This window comes from Malurus melanocephalus, unplaced genomic scaffold (assembly GCF_030028575.1).
Source record: "Malurus melanocephalus ecotype Western Australia unplaced genomic scaffold, MMel_1.1 scaffold_53, whole genome shotgun sequence".
Classification (NCBI taxonomy): Eukaryota; Metazoa; Chordata; class Aves; order Passeriformes; family Maluridae; genus Malurus; species Malurus melanocephalus.
This window is the reverse complement of record NW_026623285.1, coordinates 2,796,614-2,815,946: the sequence shown is the minus strand read 5'-3', so window position 1 is coordinate 2,815,946 and position 19,333 is coordinate 2,796,614. Positions and strand designations below refer to the sequence as shown.

The window sequence follows — 19,333 nt, the reverse complement described above, 5'->3', positions numbered from 1 at the left end:
CTTATATCCTTCCAATCAGCTACTCAGTCATCCACTCCAGGATGCCTATGATAGTGTGGAAGAGCTTGTGAAAGCATCATATTTCAGCCTCATCTTCTTTTGCAGATCAACTTCTGCTACTTGCAGCTTCCCTGAATAGCCCATAAAGATAAGAGGCATGGAAATTGGTGAATGCAGGTTACTGGGGGAGAGGAGCCTGAGGCATGCACTTATGTTACTCTGTAGGTTGGCAAAGGCTTTTGGATAGRGAAACATACACACTTGAAACTGTCTATCATACTAATTAAAATTAACAGCAAAATAATTCTCCTAYGGAATAAGACACTAACTTCCAGTGATAAAAGATGGCCTTCACATTCCCCCCTAACAGGTAAGCAACAAACATTTTCTAAGACACAAAGCACCAGGGCATCAGGCTTTCCTGGGCCAAGGACAGCAGCAGACCACAGGGTCAAGTTTCTCCTTGTGACTATGAGMTATTGCTTTGCTACTCACTTGTATCTGTAGAGAAAGAGAACACCAGCATCTCTCTCTGTCTTGTGTCCCAGGGAAATGCCTAGGAAATAGGGAATTTATGGAAAAATGAAGGTAATTTTTATTTTTAAGTGATCTTTCCACAAAACCATTACTGGTTGTCTTTTATAGCTTTCACTCTGCAAATAGGCTGATACAAAACATTTATTATTTATTTTATTTTAATTACCATATACCTGACCTCTGACCTCTTAGCTCACAAAATTCCAAACTTACTTCAAATCAGTGTGGKTTTTTTTGGTTAAACCCATTTCAAAGTCTCCTAGAATGAGAGATTTTTAGTTTTTGACAGTGTACTGAAAGCAGAGTCTACTGAAAAGACAGAGGCAGGTTGGAAAGCTTTGAGAGACGTGGGAGTGGGAGGATGCTGCTTGCATGAGTATGTGGTGGTGCAGGAGGACAGCAAAACCTGCTCTGCTTTTGAAAGTCACAACACGCTGTTCCACAAGATTGCCAATGAGGTTAGTGTTTATATAAAAACAACTCTGACAGTGAAAATATATGCTCTCTTCCTTTCTTGCTGCAAAAGTACTCGTTGCATTCCCTCAGTATACATTTATTTACAGTGTTTATTTAAAAAGAAAAGTAAATAACATACTGCCTATTTCAAAGCACRGAAATTGGATAGTATATTCATTTAATTACACTGCTGTGTTAAATTCTGTCCTGTCTTTGCAGGAAACTGGGATAAAAAGCAGTGGGGTTTTGTAGTCCCACTTAGGGTCAATATGCAGGATCATAGCAGATGGCACAGTACACTGCAAAATAAAATTGTAGGGCCTTTTTCACATTATATCATGCTCCCTTTGTGTGCAATTGGAGCATATTGACATAAGTTTCTTCATAATTCTGCAGGCTCTCCAAAACTCAGAAATATCCTAGTATTTCCAAAATATAGATTCTCAAAGACTAACTTTAATGTCAGTCCTCAAACTAACCTTATTTTAARCCCCTATTTACRACTGTTACTGCAGTGAAAATAAAATAAAAAAAAGGTGCTCGTTGCAGTTCTCTCTCAATTTTCCAAACTGTGGAGACCCTGCTCTGCTCAAGTTGAAACTGGGCTCTGGAAACCTTAGATTGCCAAACCACACCCATACCTAATTATTTTGAGGGGACCCATCTCTACTGGCAAGACAAGAGAGGCACCATCCACTGCAGACATTAGCCTTCCAAGGAWCCAAGGAACCTTTTGGTTTCCAAAACTCTGATATTAAATGCCGTTACAATTTCCAAGGGGACCCAATGGCACTCCCAGAAACACAGAATTCACTACTCAATAATGATATCAGATGTCTAATTTACCCTGAAACCCCAGACCATCCAGCAAATATACTGGGTATTTGAAACATGGGTTTCTCAMATGCTAACCTTAAGGCCAAGGACATATTCAGGCCAGCTGAAAAGAGCATATGGTCCTGGTACCTACAGAGGGCAGAGCTCTGCTGAGCTCCATATTCCCAGCAATATTCAACATGTTTGTATCTTCAAGTTTCAATTAAACTCTTAACCCTGCCCTGACATACAGCTGAGCAATTGGCTCATAGAAAGAAATTGCAACACTGATAMCTGCTGGCACAAGTTGGCCCTTTTAGCATCCAGCCATAAAATCAGTTCTTGGAACTCCTAAGTCTCAGAGCCTAAATGTCATGTTAATTTAAACCAATGGACCTCTGTGTACCAGAAAAGACCACACAAAGAACTGTTTCCCATCTGCATCAAGCCGCCAATTCAGAAGAAACCAGAATTAACTTAATTTCTCATAGATTAAAATTTCCAGGTGCTAGCAGCATCTCAAATCTTAGCTTTTACCATAATAACCACAAGAATGGCTCCATCCATTTTACAATGGACAAGAGCATTTTCTCTGTTTACATCAGGCTGCTGATCAAGACTGTGGAACKGCAGCATTCATTACCAGGCTATGTCTGCCCTGCCAAAAAMACCCAAAACAAACAAAAAAAMMCCMMAAAAACTTMRAGCCATGGCATAGGTTTGAACCCTGCACCTGTGAATTTCACCTATTAGTGGTGATTCCCTGGCATAATTTCAAATTTTGGCCTCTGTCACTGTGTGTGCACTAGCCAGGCATGGTTTCAAGGTGGGGAGAGCAAAGGATTATTCCGCTTAGGCAGAATGGATGAAATGACACAAATTTATCCCCCTCCATAGCTTTATCGCAGCAGGTTTTGCACCCTCCAACACTTCAGTATACAGTCACTCCTTGTTTAACAGTCTAGGACATGCATTGCACCATCTCAGCCTCTGAGAATGAAAGTAGCAGCTTGATGGGCTGAAACACAGCGCTTGCACAATTTTTGAATCAGTGGCTCTAGAAAAAAATGACTCTCAAAGGCCACAGGTGACATCATGGGCCCCTGAGAGGACCTCAGTTAAGTAAATGTTATATGGACCAGGCATGACTGCCTTGAGTCCATTTTATTGACAGGCACAGATGTAGCCTTAAGTTTTCTGATCTTACCTCCRGCACTAGGGCAGACAATATCCTTTCTTACATGGGCCCTAAAGTAGCTCTATGAAGGGAACTGGTCCTGTGGTGGAATGCAAGGCGTTAGCTTAATGCTGGTGCTCATCCTCATTCAATGAAAAGTTCAGCTGCATGAATAAATCAGAACTCAACAGATTCTGAAACTTTACCTAAAACACTCATAACATAAGGAAGGCCCAAAACTTCATCAAAACAGACCATAAACACAGCTAGTCAAATTTTCACTTCCCAGCCAGCCTCTGACACCAGTCCTGTTCTTACATTTTTACAGCAGCAAATTCAGCCTGATTCTTTGAATCCCAAACTCTTAAAATTTGTCTTCTCTTTTACCCTCATATTGATAAAGAAGATWAAACAAAGGTTCTGTTCCTTCAGCAGATCAGAAAAATATGGATATATATGGTGGCTATTGACATCAGTACCCTTCCTAGCTCTGCAGGCCTTGCAAAACAGTCTGTTCATGCAATACCCCTATTCTTAACCAGATGATCCACACATTGACTGGAAAATCCGAGTTGACCATTAGTGATACCTAATGTGCTGCACTTGTCACAGCTTTGAGAACCACTCAGTCCTTCAGGCTTTAGATTTAGACTTTTCTCCTATTTTAATTGTGTCTGTGACACTCATGTCTGTAACAATTAAAACCCCTACATAAATAGCAGTCCCTTATTGACATCATCCCTACTCCTAATTCTGAGGGCTGCACTGACAATACTGGTTCATCAATATTTGGATTCCAAATCTGAACCTGTTACCTGTGGATGTTACGGATACCTATGGAGCTCAGTCTCCTTAAGTTTTTGGACAGCAGCATGTGGTAATTAATGTGGATTTTCTTGCACATTGATCATTATATGTGCCCACAGTAGAACAGAAATTAAGGTATCTTCAAATATGGCTGGCAGCAATTTATGCTCTTTCAGATCTACAGTTCCAAATCCTACATCTAACCCTAGTCCTCATTCTAACCTTCTTTTTAGTGGTAACAAATAGCTCATACTCTCAAGAAAAGAGACAATATTATGACCCACATATTGTTCTGCAATTAAAGCAACTTCCAGTGGCAACCTTGGTTTGTGTCATCCCCAAATCTGCTGTAAACTGAACCCTGATAGTTTCTCTGCTTACAAGGAGCTGCTAATTTCTGCTATACCTTTCAAAGCACTTGCTCCATCTGACACAAACTTTCTTCCTAGCTGCAGTCCTTGAAACATCCTGCAGCAATCCCTGWCCTTCAGGCTTTGAACTCCCAGTCCTAGCACTACCTGTAGCATCAGCATAATTATATTCAGAACACCATGCCTTTAGCCAAAGATAATGTAAAATATGGCCCCCATTATAAGATCTACTGATATCCTGGATCTGCAAGCCCTAGAGCATTCAGCAATAATCTTAGTTCCCTGAGGTTCAAATTTCTGACTCTTAACYATTATTGTTACTTTAATCAAGGAATTAATCTCTACAGCTAAAGAACATAAAGCGCATTGATGCTCTCACCCTTATCTCCATGAGCCGTATAGTCTCTTCATTCCCTTTAGATAGCTGCCRGGATAGCAGAGTAATTCTGCTTTGAAAATCCAGTTAGATGGCATTCTTCTTGCCTGAGTGTATGTGCATTACCTCCCTACTCAAGAGGTTTTGTGTTTTCAGTCCCTGGTTATTGGTAGGGGGTCTGTTGGCACTGGAATATTCTTGCTCTCTTTTCTGCAGCACTTCACTCTGTACTTTTAAAGAGATAAGAAGATGGCCAGACAGGCTCCTGCAGGGAGGTTGCAGAGGAGCTGGACTAGGTAATGTTTAAAAGTCCCTTCCAACCCAAACTATTCTATGATTCTATGATTCTGTGATTCTATGATTCAGCCCAGCTGTTTATTACTCCAGGTATTCCCAGCACTTCCCCAAGACCAGAGTTTCGCTTAATTAGAGCAAAATTATTATTATTATACCTGTCATCACTTCTCCCTCCTGTGTCTGTCATTTGGCAGTAATACACAGCTCAGGTCTGTCAAAAATCTTGTTTCAGAAGAGATCCCAAAACCGATACATTCCTTCTCAGAGTCTTAGGCCAAGTGTCCCTGCAGTCAGTTCTCAGAGTCTTAGGCCAACTGTCTCTGCCAGTAAGATTCAAATGTTGTGTGAGCATTGAGAACATTAACCGTGGGGGAAAGTGTAGTCTTACCTCTTATTAAGAAATTAAATGATTATGGTATCAATTCAACCAGATTTGTGCTCTGTTAGACTGTTTTGTGGCTTAAACTGACCCCAGGTTGCAAAGCACAGTTGAGAACAAAGCTCTGCCTTCTTTGCACTTTGTAACTTCATGTTAAAAAAGTTTTCCATGCTATGCACTTTGTTTCTCTTTCCCCTTCTCCCCACAAACTCATCTTCCCAGATCCTTTGCCCAATTCCAGTAGTATTTGACAGCAGAGGGAGATTGTGGTTTCACAGTGATGGCTCTCTGGGTGGAGGAGCCCCAAATGGGAGTCTCATTTGAGGAAACCCTTTGACAGTTCCCTGTGCGATGCCCTTCCAGGACATGTGTGCTTTGGGGTCAGACACAGAGAGTGCTGCCTTGTCCAGTGTGGTGGTATCAGAAAACAATTCCTTTGCTCAGTTCCCTGGTGGGTTCCCAATATTTCAACCTGACCACAGTGAGTCTCACAACGGTGAGCATAAAGAAGAGATTTCAGCTGCTCCACGGCACTTTGGAAAGCTACACCTTGCAAACTATTAACRTAACTTGATGTAATGTTTCACTGATCTAAGACACTTCTGCTTTGTGGAAGGCAAATTGTCTCACCCCAGTAGCTGTGATGGGTACAGAGTGGCACCCAGAACATGGGGACAGCTGAATGGCAGATGGGAATCGGGAGTGGGTGGCTATAGGAGGGGACTTGCTGCTTCACCAAAAGCCCTTCTCCAATAGCTGGAGTGGAACCTGGAGGTGCAGACCTGTGTTCTACTCGAGATAAAGTGACCTAGCAGAGGAGTGACATGAGCTCACACACAGTCTCCTGGAGCATCTTTGAAAGGACTCTTACTACTCTCTACTAGTGCCTCATGTGAGATAAGAGATGTGCTCTTGCTTTTGAATGCTTTGAAGCAAAGGGAAGGATTTAGTTTAATCCAGTCAGATTTTTTTTTTTATTTTTATTCTTTTTTATTCTTAATCCTGTGTACAGGAGTATAGGTTTCCATTAAAGGTAAATGTGATTTTTCTATTGTCTTAGCAGTCAGTTTTGCACAGAGACGTTTGCTGCCTTTTTACCTTCTCAAATGGTGAATCTGAAACAGGAAAGGTCTGACCTCAGCCGTGCAGCTCAATCCCAGGTTGCTGTGACGGCCACAGCAAGTCTGACACAAGAGATGAAGCAGGAGCAGCACAAGGTGGCACTAATGAGGTGTGGAGGGGACAGGGTCCTTTTAGCTCTGTGYTCAATCTTCCCCAAGGATGCTGGAYGCCAGCTGATCAGTCAGCCAAGTGAAACATCAACAATTTAGTAGATATTTGTGTTGTAAGAGGCAGAATCATACTMATCCCTCTGTCCAACAGAYTAGAAACTTCTGCTCTCCAGACACGAAGCATGGGTGCTTCTAGGCACATTGCCTTGTGCTGTCATCAAATCCTGAATATGGGACATGTGTTGGAGACTCCAGACGGTGAGACATGCTACAGCTACTCATGTGCTGCCGTGAAAAAACAAATTGTAAGTGAACTGACCAGAAAAAAATAAAGAAATTCATTGTTAGTGAAATGTCTGTGTCCAAGAGGGTGGAAAAGTGCTCTGATGGCATTGATTCTTGGATATTGATTAGATTGATGCTGTGATGCATTGCTTGCTTGAAGTTTTCTGTAGAGGTGGCTTAGGGTAGGCTCAGAAAATAAATGTGTGCACGGGCTTGGCTGTGGTAGTATGGGCAACCAAGTGACAACCTGAAACTTTGACATGCAGTAAAACTCTTGTAAATTTTTGAGCAAGAAACTTTMCAGCAATGTCAGAATGGTAATTAGTGATTGATTTTCTTTTGGCAGCTTGCCGTGTAGTCAGTGACAGACACCAAAACTCTTTTAACACATTTAATGGGATTTTTCCTTCCATTTACACTATCATAAATTACAAAGCATATTTCACTTCACAAAATAAAACCATTTCCAGATCATTTTTTTTATGACAGTATTAAGTAGTACATAACCTACAACAAATAGTCCTGTACAAGGCAGGAGGATCTATGGAAGTATTGGGAACTCAGACTATTTAGCACTTGCTCTGCAATCTCGGTTAATCTATCTAGCCCTTAGTTATTTCTCTAGAAGACGACAAATTTACAGTCATACCCTCTACCTCTCTTCATTATCATAGTTACACATATTTTTCAATTTGAATAGAAACATGTGCTCCCTGAAATAATTCAGGAAACTGCATCACTGAGTTACCACGCATATGATACAAATGATCAAGATAAGGGAGTATTAGATTTTTTTTTTTGTGTGTTGAAAATTGAGTTTGCTAGTATATGTTGATTTTCTATGCTTGCAGAAACATGTCATGCTGAGAAACTGTTTTAACATTAGGAATAAGTTGCAGTTAGACTACGAACTCTGTAGGTCAATGTTTGTGAGGGGAGAAAAATATTAAAAATTGGTAATAACTAAATTTACCAGCTCCCACATGTCCTACGCATTCTTTCTTTCTTATTTCTTTTTTTTTTTTTTTTTAAACAAACCATCAGGAAACACATTCAAGATAAATACCTACAATTTTAGCAGATTTACTGTACATTTATAAATAGAGAAACATGACAAAACATAATTCAATTTTTACAGAAAAACCAAATCCTTCATCATTCACCCAAAAAAGTGCTGACTTTCAACAAGGCCAGAAAATATCCAGTGTCCCAGCATCACTTAACTAATATATTACTGTAATCCAAGAAAAATCTGGCATCTGAAACTGATACTACCACCAGGACTTTTGAAAAATTCTTAATACTGCATTTTACATGGGAGAAAAAAACAAAAAAAACAAAAAAAAAAAAGAGAAAATACTGTATGTTTTGGGAAATAGCAAATGGCTGAAAGTGTACAATCCTAGGATGCTAGTGCCTAAATGCAAAGAAACCTAAGGAAAGCTGAAATATGCACAAGAAAGGTATTCTCCTTTAAAACACTTGCAATGGAAGAGGTATGTCAGGATAATACTGCATTAGTGGCCATTGTTTTCAATATATCATAGCAAAAATGCAGGAAAGAATTACGTGAAAATAATCAATGCACCGCATTGATTTATAGTTTGCTAAAATAAAATGCCATTCTTTCAGCTAGGTAAAGTAAAAATATCTTTATAATATAGGTTCTGTTTCACAATTGACATATACAATTATGTCTCATGAAGAAGGAAATGTATAGGCGTATACAAGTAACACTGATTAAGTACCTTTTTGCTTCTCTARCCATATTAAAATACGTTTTGTGTTTCTTAATAAGTTAACAATAAAATTGTTTGAAACTTCTCAAAACAAATATACATCTGAGGCAAGGCAAAAGATACAAGGTAAGAGGATTTTTTCTGACCTTCTTTTTCCCTTCTACAAAGAGGCATATGTCTATGAGACATAGGCTTTCCCTAAACATTTTGGCATCCATCTGCAACTTTGCAGAAATTGAAGTGCAGTCAAGGAACTCTTCCTTTATGTTTAGAAAAATTTAAAGAAATTTTGTTTTTCCTTCAGACTAATTATCTTAAAACAAATGGCTTTGAAGATATGCCTCTCAGACTAGAAGAGAACATCTTCATTTTCTATTAAAATCTGCACAATTAACTTCTGGTACCGCATGTCATTCAGTGTAGCAAGGGTACTGTCCTCTGGGGGTCTCATTAAAGTAGGTCCAAACACWATTCCCAGGTTTTCAGCATTCATAAAATTCTCCTTTTCATGCAAGGTAACCCTAAAATAAGGAAAAAAAACCAAAAAAGAAAGCAATTAGTTGCTTACTCCCCATAAAAAAAAAAGAATATCTGCATTTTTATCTGTAGTCTTGCTTTACATCAAGCACTGGTATGTAATGACATTTTTCAGTAACAATTTAAATTTATCTCAATAGAATAACTGTTTCCACAAATACAATGCAACTACGGTGGGGCTGTGATCTTTAGCACATTTAAACACCTCTCATGTGCCTCTTCAGTGATTTTTCCATGTGACTGTCTGGTAGCGTATAAGAATTAGTGGCAAGTGCTTTTTTAAAAGCATAATCATGATTTAAATGATGATGTATGGAGCTGCAGTTCTCTGGCAGGTTGTGCTTGGTGTGCATCCCACAGGCAGTGTGGGTGTGCTCCACAAATGCAAGCACGGATTTATTTTCCTTAAACTATTGATGATCCCAGACATGCTTTCAGCCTGCAGGAGCCCACTCCTTCACACAGATGTTCTGCCTTGCTGGCTGCCTCATGGTACCCAGCAGCTGAGCAATTCTCACTATTTTGTTACACTTTGAGAGTAGGCTGAATCCTGGACCTGCCTGGAGAGGCAGCTTGCTAAAATCTGGCTGCTGTAAATGCCATCTATCCTTGCTAGAGAACAGARGCACTTCTAGGGAAGAGCCCACACTGCTTTGTTTGCTGGCACAGGTCATATAATGTTAATAGAAGAATAGTTGAACTGTTTGTGGCTGGAGCAAAGACCACCAAGGTTTAGCCAAGCTGCAGGGAAGTCAGCCCTGACTGGAAAATCAGTCAGACCTGCTGAAAAATGCAAGGTGTGCTCAAGGTTTCCCTCCAGGTCACAGTGCTGGATCACATCAGTGTTGTTGCTTTTGAGTGGCATATTGAGTTCAGTGCTGAGAGCACTCTTGCACTGCAGTGCAGGACAGCCACAGTCCCTCCATCAGTCACAGTCATGGACCACACCTTTGCTGTGGTGAGTGCAGCCCGGATGATGTTTCACATCTTCATCACACARCTCCTCTGCCAGGGTGAAACACATCTGGTTTTGGAGACAGCTCTCCTGGCAACAGCTGAAAGCTTCCCTAGGCATGGCCATTCCCAGCTGGGCATTGTGAGTGGATTTACTCATGCCATCAGGGGAGCACAGAGTGGCTGAAACCAGAAATAGCTTGGTCTTCCCTTGTTGGCAAGGAACTCACATGGCTCAGCTTTGCTTCTGCTGTCATCTCTGCAAAGAATGGCTCTGTCACAGAGAAATGCTGTTCCTCTTTGCTTCCAGGACAGAGTGCCCCTACTCACTGATACATCCTCATCTTCTAGCACRGATATATTTGCTGTGCTTTGCAAGGAGCAAAGACAAACTAAGGCTGCCAAGCCCAAGCCACCTCTGTGCAAGTGTCTGACACTCTCTTTTCCCTCTGTGGATGTGCACAGCACAGATGTTCAACAGCTGTGCAAAGCTACACAGCTCTTTCTAGCACCTCTGTTCCGGAGTGCAGGGCTTTCTGCACAGCTGGGGTGAACACAGAAGATTCAGAGCTTGACTGCAGTGTCTGGATGGAGTTTTATGTATTTCACCACAGGGGGGACTACTCATGCTATTGCATTTCCTTCAATTTTGAGCAAGAAGTTATCAGAAAGATAATTAATTGACCAACAAACTAATTTTTCATTGCTGATGTTGTCGTCTGCTGGATTTTTCTGCACTTTTAACAAAAATTCTGCAGTTTCTTTTCARTTGAGAAACAGCAGTGGTGTAGAGGCTGTGACCCTGCAGTGTTTTCATAGACTCCCTTATTCTGGTTTTATCCATGCAGGAAGAGCCCTAGGGGATGAAGYTGGAACTCTGTGTTTAATCTACAGAACAGCATAGTCTGAACCTTAATGATTCTTCCCTCTTTCACATTCAGATGTCTCCAACAGAATCCGCATGGGAACTGTCATGCACTTGATTTCCATGCAGATACCAAAAGCTACAATTTGGGAATGGAGAGGAAACTCATTGCCTGATTTGTAGATATTTGAGGGAGAAAGCTTTATCAGCACTTTGGACTCTTTGCTTCATCAGTAGCTCAGCTCAACAGCTGAACCAAACCTGGACTGCAGTTCATGAGAAGAAGGAAGGCAAGTCCATATATGTCTATTAAAAATTTGCTGCCAGGATGTGAAAGCAGTGGTTCTGTGTGCAGGTCACTTGTCAACTGCCTCCGTGGGCCTTCTTTAAAAAGCCAACGAGTCATCATCAGTTGTCCATGTGARTGTCCTGACAAGGGTGGGTATTTGCACCCCTCATTTCTGCAGAGTCCAAAGAAGCTCCTGCAKGCCCAGGTAATGTCTCATCAAGGGGAAAAATGAATCAACTGTAATGAYCTGAGCCAATTCAAAATGAGGGAAAGTCTCTGCATAATGAGAACCTGATAGAGCATGAAATGCACTTCATGCACGTTATCTGGTGCAGCTTCATGTGAATTGAGTTATTTTTCTTTTTAGGCTGGCATTAACAGTGCAGAATAGTTCAGGTGAAACCAGAAAGCACTCCGCATTTACAACTGTGTTGAAAGTAGTTGGACAACTAAGAAGAGATAAGGATTTTCTGAATATAAGGTCAGTAGCTTTATTCCTCCCTTATCCCCTTTTTTGCTGTTTCCAAATAACGAAGTTTAACCAGAGACAAGGAAAATCTTGGGCAATATATCCATAAATGAAGGCCTGCTTTGAGATGACAGTGCCAGTCTCTACTCAGCTTCAGTTTTTAAATACTTACAAGGAAGACCTCTTGAGGCATGTAAGTACCCAAAGCAGCAGAGTTAGCATGGTTTTGAAAAACAGTTTTGCTTGAAATTAGTGGAAGTGGGGCACCCTCYCTGAAGCAGTCCTTAGTTTTCATAGGTACCTAGCTGAAAACTTGGAAAACTTGGAAGTATACTCCTAAGTAATTAAAAAAATTAAATTTAGGCACTTTTGAAAATTMTGAATGCCTTATGAAGCTTTATGAAGCCCCTCGTGTATATCTTATGTATGTCTAAGTGAGCTTTTGGAAAGCAAATGAGGCAGAGCATGTTTAAAACCAAGAGAGATGTAACTGGGACCTGTTTTGCTTTTACTAGTCACATAAAAATAGGCCCTGCTTGATTCTTGGCTTACTGTGATGTGAGCAAATAACTCATAAGGGGTAGCTCTTTCCTTTTAGGGTTATTGTTCAAGAAGACAAAACAGGAGGCAAGAGGGGGAAGAAACAAAGCATGGTCAAGCACCTCAGCAGCACATTCACCACATCTCTGAATATTTTCAGATATTACCTGCCTCAGAGAAGCATGACAAATGTCAATTAACTCTTGAAAGGTCTGCAGTAATATGCCAGCAAAAGGATCTATGCTATGGAAGTGCACAGCTTGTAAGCACTTACACGAACAGCTTGTCTGCTTATCTGTGACATTATTGGTTTAGTGGCAGTGCCCTAATGGAAGCTTTATTAGTATTTTCTGTCATGTTTCTCTTTCAAAGCAGAAAATTGTTAAGCTCTTCAAGAAATACCCTGTGTGTCAATTAACTCACTTTTTGAGATGAATCATTAGGTATCTAAGCGTCTCGTAGTGAGCAGCAGGGAGTAACATCAACACTTCATGTATTGCTTCTAGTCGTTCATCAGGATTAGAGATTTCTGTAAAAACACCAAACAGGATTAATGTTAATAGGGCTTTCCATGTGTACACAGCAATAAATCAGGAAGATAACTTATTATTATGGAATAATTTACAAGCCATTGACTGTGCTTGGAAGGATAAATATTGCACTCATAAATGTGACGCTTATCAGCGACTTTTACATCCTCAAAAAAAAAAAAAAAARGGCTTTGCACTAAKAAATCAGCAACAAAGACCACCCAGGAGTTATCTCCATGGWCTGTAGCTCTATATACAGGTCTGTACACATACAGTACCTGAGCTTTTGTTAGGTGTTTTATAATATTTCTCTGCCCAGAATTGTCTTTAAAATCCTACAAAAGATTAGTTCCATTAGCCTTCAAAACCAGATGGGAGTGTGGATATATGAATTTAAGAGACTCTGTTGAGTATGTAGATTTAGATAGAGATTGAAATGGCATGGAATTACTTCAAGATTTCTCAATGTATTTAAATGTGTAGGTTTCAGTGATATCGACCTATACTGAGCATCAGGGCTCATTTAAAACTGTTTGGCAATCTCTCTAAAAATCTGACCAGGATTGACACTATTTTTTATCTTCACATGTAAAAAGACACTATCCACACTTTCTGATGCAAATTGGTTATTTTGATACCATACCTTTACTTTTATTTTTTTAACCTGCATGATATCCCATGGAATTAACAATCAGGCAAAAGTTTTGTGTGAATGAAGGACATGTCAGAGAAGGAATGAACAAGACAGCACCCATGTTTCCAATTTTTTTTTCTGTCCTTTCTTTTAATGTGGACAGCTTCATGGACARGAAATGTAAATGAAGATTGGTACAAATGGCTATGCAATACTWACTTGCTGCCTCTATGAACTTGGAATAGGTGTCATAGGTGATCACGGGAATTGGTAGGTCTCTGAAGTAGAGCTTCAGTGCTCCAGCAATGATGTTTATGTCTGGATAAATATTGGCAGAAATATCAGCCTTGTCACCATCTAGAAAAAGAGGGAGAAATCTGGTTAAAACCACCCTAATTTTGACTGAAGTAAGACAAGATTTCTAAGTCAGATTTATTGTGTGCAACCTGACAAGAAAAAACAACMTGAAAGCATTTGGAAGGCTTAAACGAGAATATATTGCTACCAGCTTTACAGTATATCTATGAGGAATGGCAGTTTCTTTATGTGTTAGCAAATAATTTATTTGCTTGCATCTTTTGGGGGGATGGGGCTGATGATTATAGCATCCATATCTGCAGTGTACCATCTCAAACATACTGTTTTAATGTTGGATAAAAAACCATGTTAGTAACATATTTCTTGCATTTAGTGCATTTATTCACTGAAACTAAGCTATTAATAACTTGTACTGATGATGTATTTTCATTTGCAGATCAGTGCAMAGGAGTATGAACCATTTTTTTATCCCCACTTGGGGAAACAGAGGCAYAGAGAARTAACATAAATTTCCAATGATMCTCAGGAGAYCAGTAGTAGGAAAAATCAGAGTAAACATCCAAATTTTGCATGTCTTGAACCAACATATCTATAGTGATTAGCTAGTAAGAAAGCTGCCTTRTTTTCTGGTGTCTTCTAATGTCTTAATATTTTGCTTATCTATTTATAGCAAAGATCTGAATTTAAATAGGCATGCTAAGGCATTTAGCTATACCATTTATTCTGAAATGCACATCACAATTTTAAAAATTAATATGGATACTTGTAATGGATGAAATGCTAAACAGATGAATTATGCATCTGGAAAGGCATACATTTTGTTTGCCACATTATAAAAGGGTTAGTCAGAACTCTATTACAGAGCACTTTTAAACACATGAGCTTAAACTTTACAGGTGTGCTGGGAAGTCCTGGTTTGCAATGAGTGAAATTACAAGATGTAGCAGCAAGGCAGGCTCAACTATTATTTTTCAGGTTCAGATGACTACATCTGTTCTGCACTACCCTCATACCCACAATTTTCTCCAGATCAAGAAATTCTGCTGTCCTCCCTTGATGGGACCTGTCTGTATTGGTGGTCTTCCAGTAGAAAGATGTGAAAGACACTGGTCAAGGAGGAGGTGTGGCTGTCTAGATTTAACCCCCTGCTTTACCTCCAGGTTTCTTGGAGATCTGCTAACCTATAGTCCCTATTTTCCACCATTCAGCTAAGGACACTAAGGACATTAAGGACATTAAGGACACCAGGTCAGAGCAGCTGGTGCAGATGAGGACCACTGGGTGAGTGGGGTGAGGTTATGCCTCTTGGACAGCCCAGAGGGGTTTGCTGTGTCTGCCAGCAGCTCTGCCACAAGCTTGAGCTGTCACCACTAAGGTGCTGACGTGTTGTAAAGCCACTGTCTTGCTCGTCTGGCAGTAATGAGTGCTTGTGGACATGCCCTGATACAGACAGATGAGTGGGGGTGCTTGATACAGGGCATCCAAGATGGAGATAAAGGCTTTCACAGCACAGTAAAAGAGTTTATATTGATTGCAGACATTTTATACAGACCTATGGCATTAATCTTGCAGGGATACGTCCTGTCCAATGTATGCACATAATTCTCATTAAGACTAATAGCACTACATGTTCTCATCAAGAGGAGATTATATGCTTAAGTGTTTAAAACAAACAGCCTTTCTTGATGCAGCTGAGCAGTCTGAATACATCCATCAGCATTTAATTTAATACAGCATCAATAAGCCCTAGGAGGATGTTTACACTGCTCCAATCTTTTGTTTAATCCACACATTCCAGGCATGGTAGCATTAGTCTTGTAAAGCTTTGTGTGGAGAGCTCTATTTAATTGATGGACACTGAGCACTCAAAATGCTCCACTGAAAACAGATACCTCCAAGGAGCCAGCAGCTGCATCAGAACAGATATAGCAAAGCACAAGCTTACATCTATTATCCAGGTCACCAGCACACTAAATGGAAGTGTTATTTATTTAGTACTTTTACAAAGCAGCCCAGCAAGCTTCCTTAAAGGGGCACTTCAGCTTGAGGCACTTCAAACTACAACGTACTTCAAACATACCTCTTATCTACATATTCGCTTGCTGTAGGAAAAATGCATGAATTCCTGAGRTTTTACTCTTCTCTTCAGAGACAAACACATATCCATTGGAAATGCACTGRAGTTTATTTTCAAGTGAGCCCAACAATACATCTGTTGTAATACACCCTACACATTTTTGCAGCGGATATACAGGGGGAGATGTATGTGTGAACTACATGTGATWTATATGGTACCTTCTGCATTGCCACAACAATTTTTTTCACTCCTTAATACAGGAACTTTTGTCACATTGAAGTTGGTATTTTCAGTATCATTGCAGTGGCCATGTGTTAATATAATATTAAAAAAAAAAAATCGGATTAGAAACACCTAGTTAATTTCAGCTGTACAGACTTAATTCTACCCAAGCACCATAATTTCTCTTTCTTTGTCAGTTTGACTCTCAATATATATTGTTCCATTATGCTGAAATTTGAATATCCCAAGACAAATAAAACTTTTATTCTTTTCCTTAAAGGTTTCAGCTGGCTTTGGATGCCATAGAAATATATCAATAGTTTATTACAGAATGAAATAGAATAAGTATTACATTCTTAAAACCTCACCCATGCACTCTGAATACTGAATTWGATTTTATTTAAGTTCATTTTTCCTAAATGCTTTGTCTTTATCATACAACCTTTACCATGCTAATGTGCTTCTTTGTATTTTTTTATTGGATTTGGCATTTGACAGGATTTCAGCTACGCTAGCAAAAGAGTGAGTATGAATTAGGATGCCTCTAAGTATTCATGTAATATTTAACAGCACAATATTTTTAGCAAGTGTGTTGTACCAGCCAGCCGTACAAACAAGTGGGGGGACAGAATGCAGTGGTGACAATGGCAGCTCTGTGGGTAAAACGCACAATGGGTGTTCTCTGGATGCCACAACGCCACAGCTCAACAATGCTGACAGAGAGCAACTGTCATTCTACAGCACCAACATTCACCAGATTAAATAAATCCACATTATTCCCCTCCTTCTCATTACAAAAATCACTAAAATGGAACATTGTCAGTGCCTCAGAGAGCCTAATGCTAATTTACAGTAGGGGTATTTACATGGCTTTGGCTTTGACTGGCAGTCTTAGCTTAAATCAGATGAAGACCAACTTCTCCCTCTTTTAAAACCAACTATCACAGCTTCACTGGGCCCAAGACATATCATGTGGGATGTTATTCTCTTCCCGAAATGTTAACTTTTTTYTGTTCTTGCTGTAATTCTTTGGAAGCACCGAGTGACTGTCTCTTTGTCAAGGCAGAATTAGTCAGAGGCAGGGCTGGCTTCTCTTCCTTTCACGCCTTCAGCTGCACATGAGATCAGCAGGAGAGGTCCCCATAAACCAAGGCACCTCCCACACCTCATCCCTGTATCCTCCTGTCATCTGTCCCTGTGGCTGGGTGAAGAGCTTGGGAACCAGAGCACTTGATGGCATTATTTGAAGGATGCATCCTGCACATTAAAGTGGGAGRATTCCTTGCCTGTCTATTTTCAAACCCTTTTATTAAATGCTGTATTTCTGGAGATGCTAAAGTGTCCTGGAATTTTCGCCAGGTGCCTGGGGACTGACTCAGAAACAATGGGCAGGGAGATACCTCTGGAAAATGCCATGTTCTGCTACTGCAGGCACCTTCTTGTAGACCCTGCATCTTCCAATCATAAAACTAGTTAATGGTTTTTATCCCTGCTCTTATTAGGAGTTTGTCTCAAAGCCTTGCATTCAGATGGTTAAAAAGTGGTCTTTAAGTTGTAAAATGAAATTTATTCATGGCCAGTGTACATCCTCCAGTAGTGTGCCAAGACTATCCATTAGATTAAAGAGCTCTCTTCTCTKGTTCATACCCCTGCTCTCAGCATCTCCTCTGACTATCCTCCCCCCTCAAAAGAAAGTTAATTTCCTGTAATTTTAATTTTCCTGTAATTTGCTTTTAAAAAAATAAGTTAATTTCCTGTACTGAATATGGAAATATGAATTCTGTAAAACCTTCACAAACTTCACTTTCTGGGCAGAAAATTAAATTTGAACAGAAAACCTTCAGATTGTGTTGAAGACAAGACCTGCCACCTGGCACTCAGCTCCTTTCTTTCCCAGCTCTTTCACAGAGAATTGGGATATTCCTCATTCTTGGGATAGTTTRCTCCATGCTGCTCTGGCTTCTAGTACTAGGAAGAGTTAACAGGGCAACAGAAACAAAGTGTTYCTCCCCATGGGGCTGGAATGCAAAAGATAGGGTGGCATCGCTGTCTCTGTAAGGATCTGACAGGGAATCAAGCCCTGAGCTGTCAGATTGGAAGTGTCTTGCCCATTCAAACTCCTGCAGCTCCTGCCCAGCACACAAGTCAGAAAAAAAAAAAAAATTCGTTTTTCTTTAAATCCTTTCCTGTAAAAACTCTCAAATCCTGCTGCTTTTCCACCTCAGTTCAGGGAGAAAACATTTTCAWAACTGGCAAATTCTGAAAGTTCTCAGCTTCTGGTCTCCTCAATGCTCTAGTCATCTAGTCCATAATAGAATTATGTTCATTATTCTCCTACTTTTGGAGAATAATGGCAGCGCTCTCTCATGTCATGGCAACACTCTCTCATGGAGTCATGGCAACACTCTCTCTTTCCTATCTTAGCTCCTTCCCCTCATGAAACTGTTAAAAAAAATGAAGACACAGACGTTTATAAATTTTTGTCCAGTGGTCTTCCCCACAGCCTTTGTATACAAACCCTACTCTTGCTTTCTCTGCTTCCATGTTTATCCGTGATTTTTTCCTTTGGAAATCCAATACTGCTAGTCACYTTACTCTTCCTGTTTCTAGGTGCTGCTGGCTTTGCCAGTAAATCACACTTTCTTCCTTGCTATGCGTCTGATTCAAGTGTGCATTGCCACCAATTATGCTGGGTGTATAGTTAATAAATAGGCAATAAACTGAAGTGGTTCAAAGCATTTGCAAAACAACTGCAGCTGCTGCACTGCTGAAATCATGCTCAGACATAAATTTAAATCTGCTTTCTTCTTGCTMTTCCCTCTCTCATCTGTGCCTCTCTTTCTAGGTTTCATTTGGTTTGGTACACTTAGAGGAGAACTAAGACACAGACCAAAGGGTTTTCCAGGCCAGATGTACCTGCAGGGAGCAGAATGGGATGTGTGAGGACAGCGATCCTGCCAGCAGCATTGTATTTTATGGCACATCTGGAGCACTGTCTCACCACGACAGCAGTCATATCACTGTGCATCCCTCTGGCCCCAAGAATGGCTGACCTCTGTGTGCATGTGCACATGTTCACAACTGCAGTATCCAATGTATTTTAAATATGTGTTATTTCTTAAAGGATATTTCAGCATGAAAACAGGCAATTTGGAAAATCCTAGCTGGACTTTCTTTACAGAGCTGTCTGCATGACAAAGTGCCTYCAAACATGAAGTGCACAGGCACAGTAAGTGTAAGATGTGCCACTGACAGATCCTGCTGGCCTCAGCAGCCTCCCCTGAAGCCCCCACACCTCCTGCCCATGGRCCCCTTCCTGAGTGACCTCATAGCTGTCTCCAGCTGCACTGTGCTGGTGTGAGGCCGGGCACCCTTCTGGTCACTATTCTGACCCCAGGCTGTCTTTCTGATTTGACCTGGACCAGC

At 40.4% G+C, this 19,333-nt stretch overlaps 1 protein-coding gene and 1 long non-coding RNA gene across 3 annotated transcripts in view; one reads left to right on the top strand and one right to left on the bottom strand.

Annotated features, from left to right (window-relative positions):
- The first annotated feature begins 6,574 nt into the window (after positions 1–6,574).
- On the top strand, positions 6,575–12,555 carry LOC130573222 (uncharacterized). The gene is made up of 3 exons (XR_008965305.1): positions 6,575–6,753; positions 10,905–11,598; positions 12,185–12,555. It is a non-coding gene; the product is annotated as an uncharacterized LOC130573222 (long non-coding RNA).
- The window catches only part of CHN2 (chimerin 2), a 157,597-nt gene continuing 145,358 nt past the window's right edge, over positions 7,095–19,333 (bottom strand). The window contains exons 11-13 of one of the 2 annotated variants that reach the window (XM_057365516.1): positions 13,510–13,647; positions 12,550–12,655; positions 7,095–8,993 (exon numbers count right to left, since the gene is read on the bottom strand). In XM_057365516.1, the coding sequence (XP_057221499.1) occupies positions 8,822–8,993; positions 12,550–12,655; positions 13,510–13,647 (416 nt within the window). In that variant the 3' untranslated portion in view covers positions 7,095–8,821. The remainder of the gene's footprint in view (positions 8,994–12,549; positions 12,656–13,509; positions 13,648–19,333) is intronic. The other variant, XM_057365517.1, reaches the window with a different exon arrangement.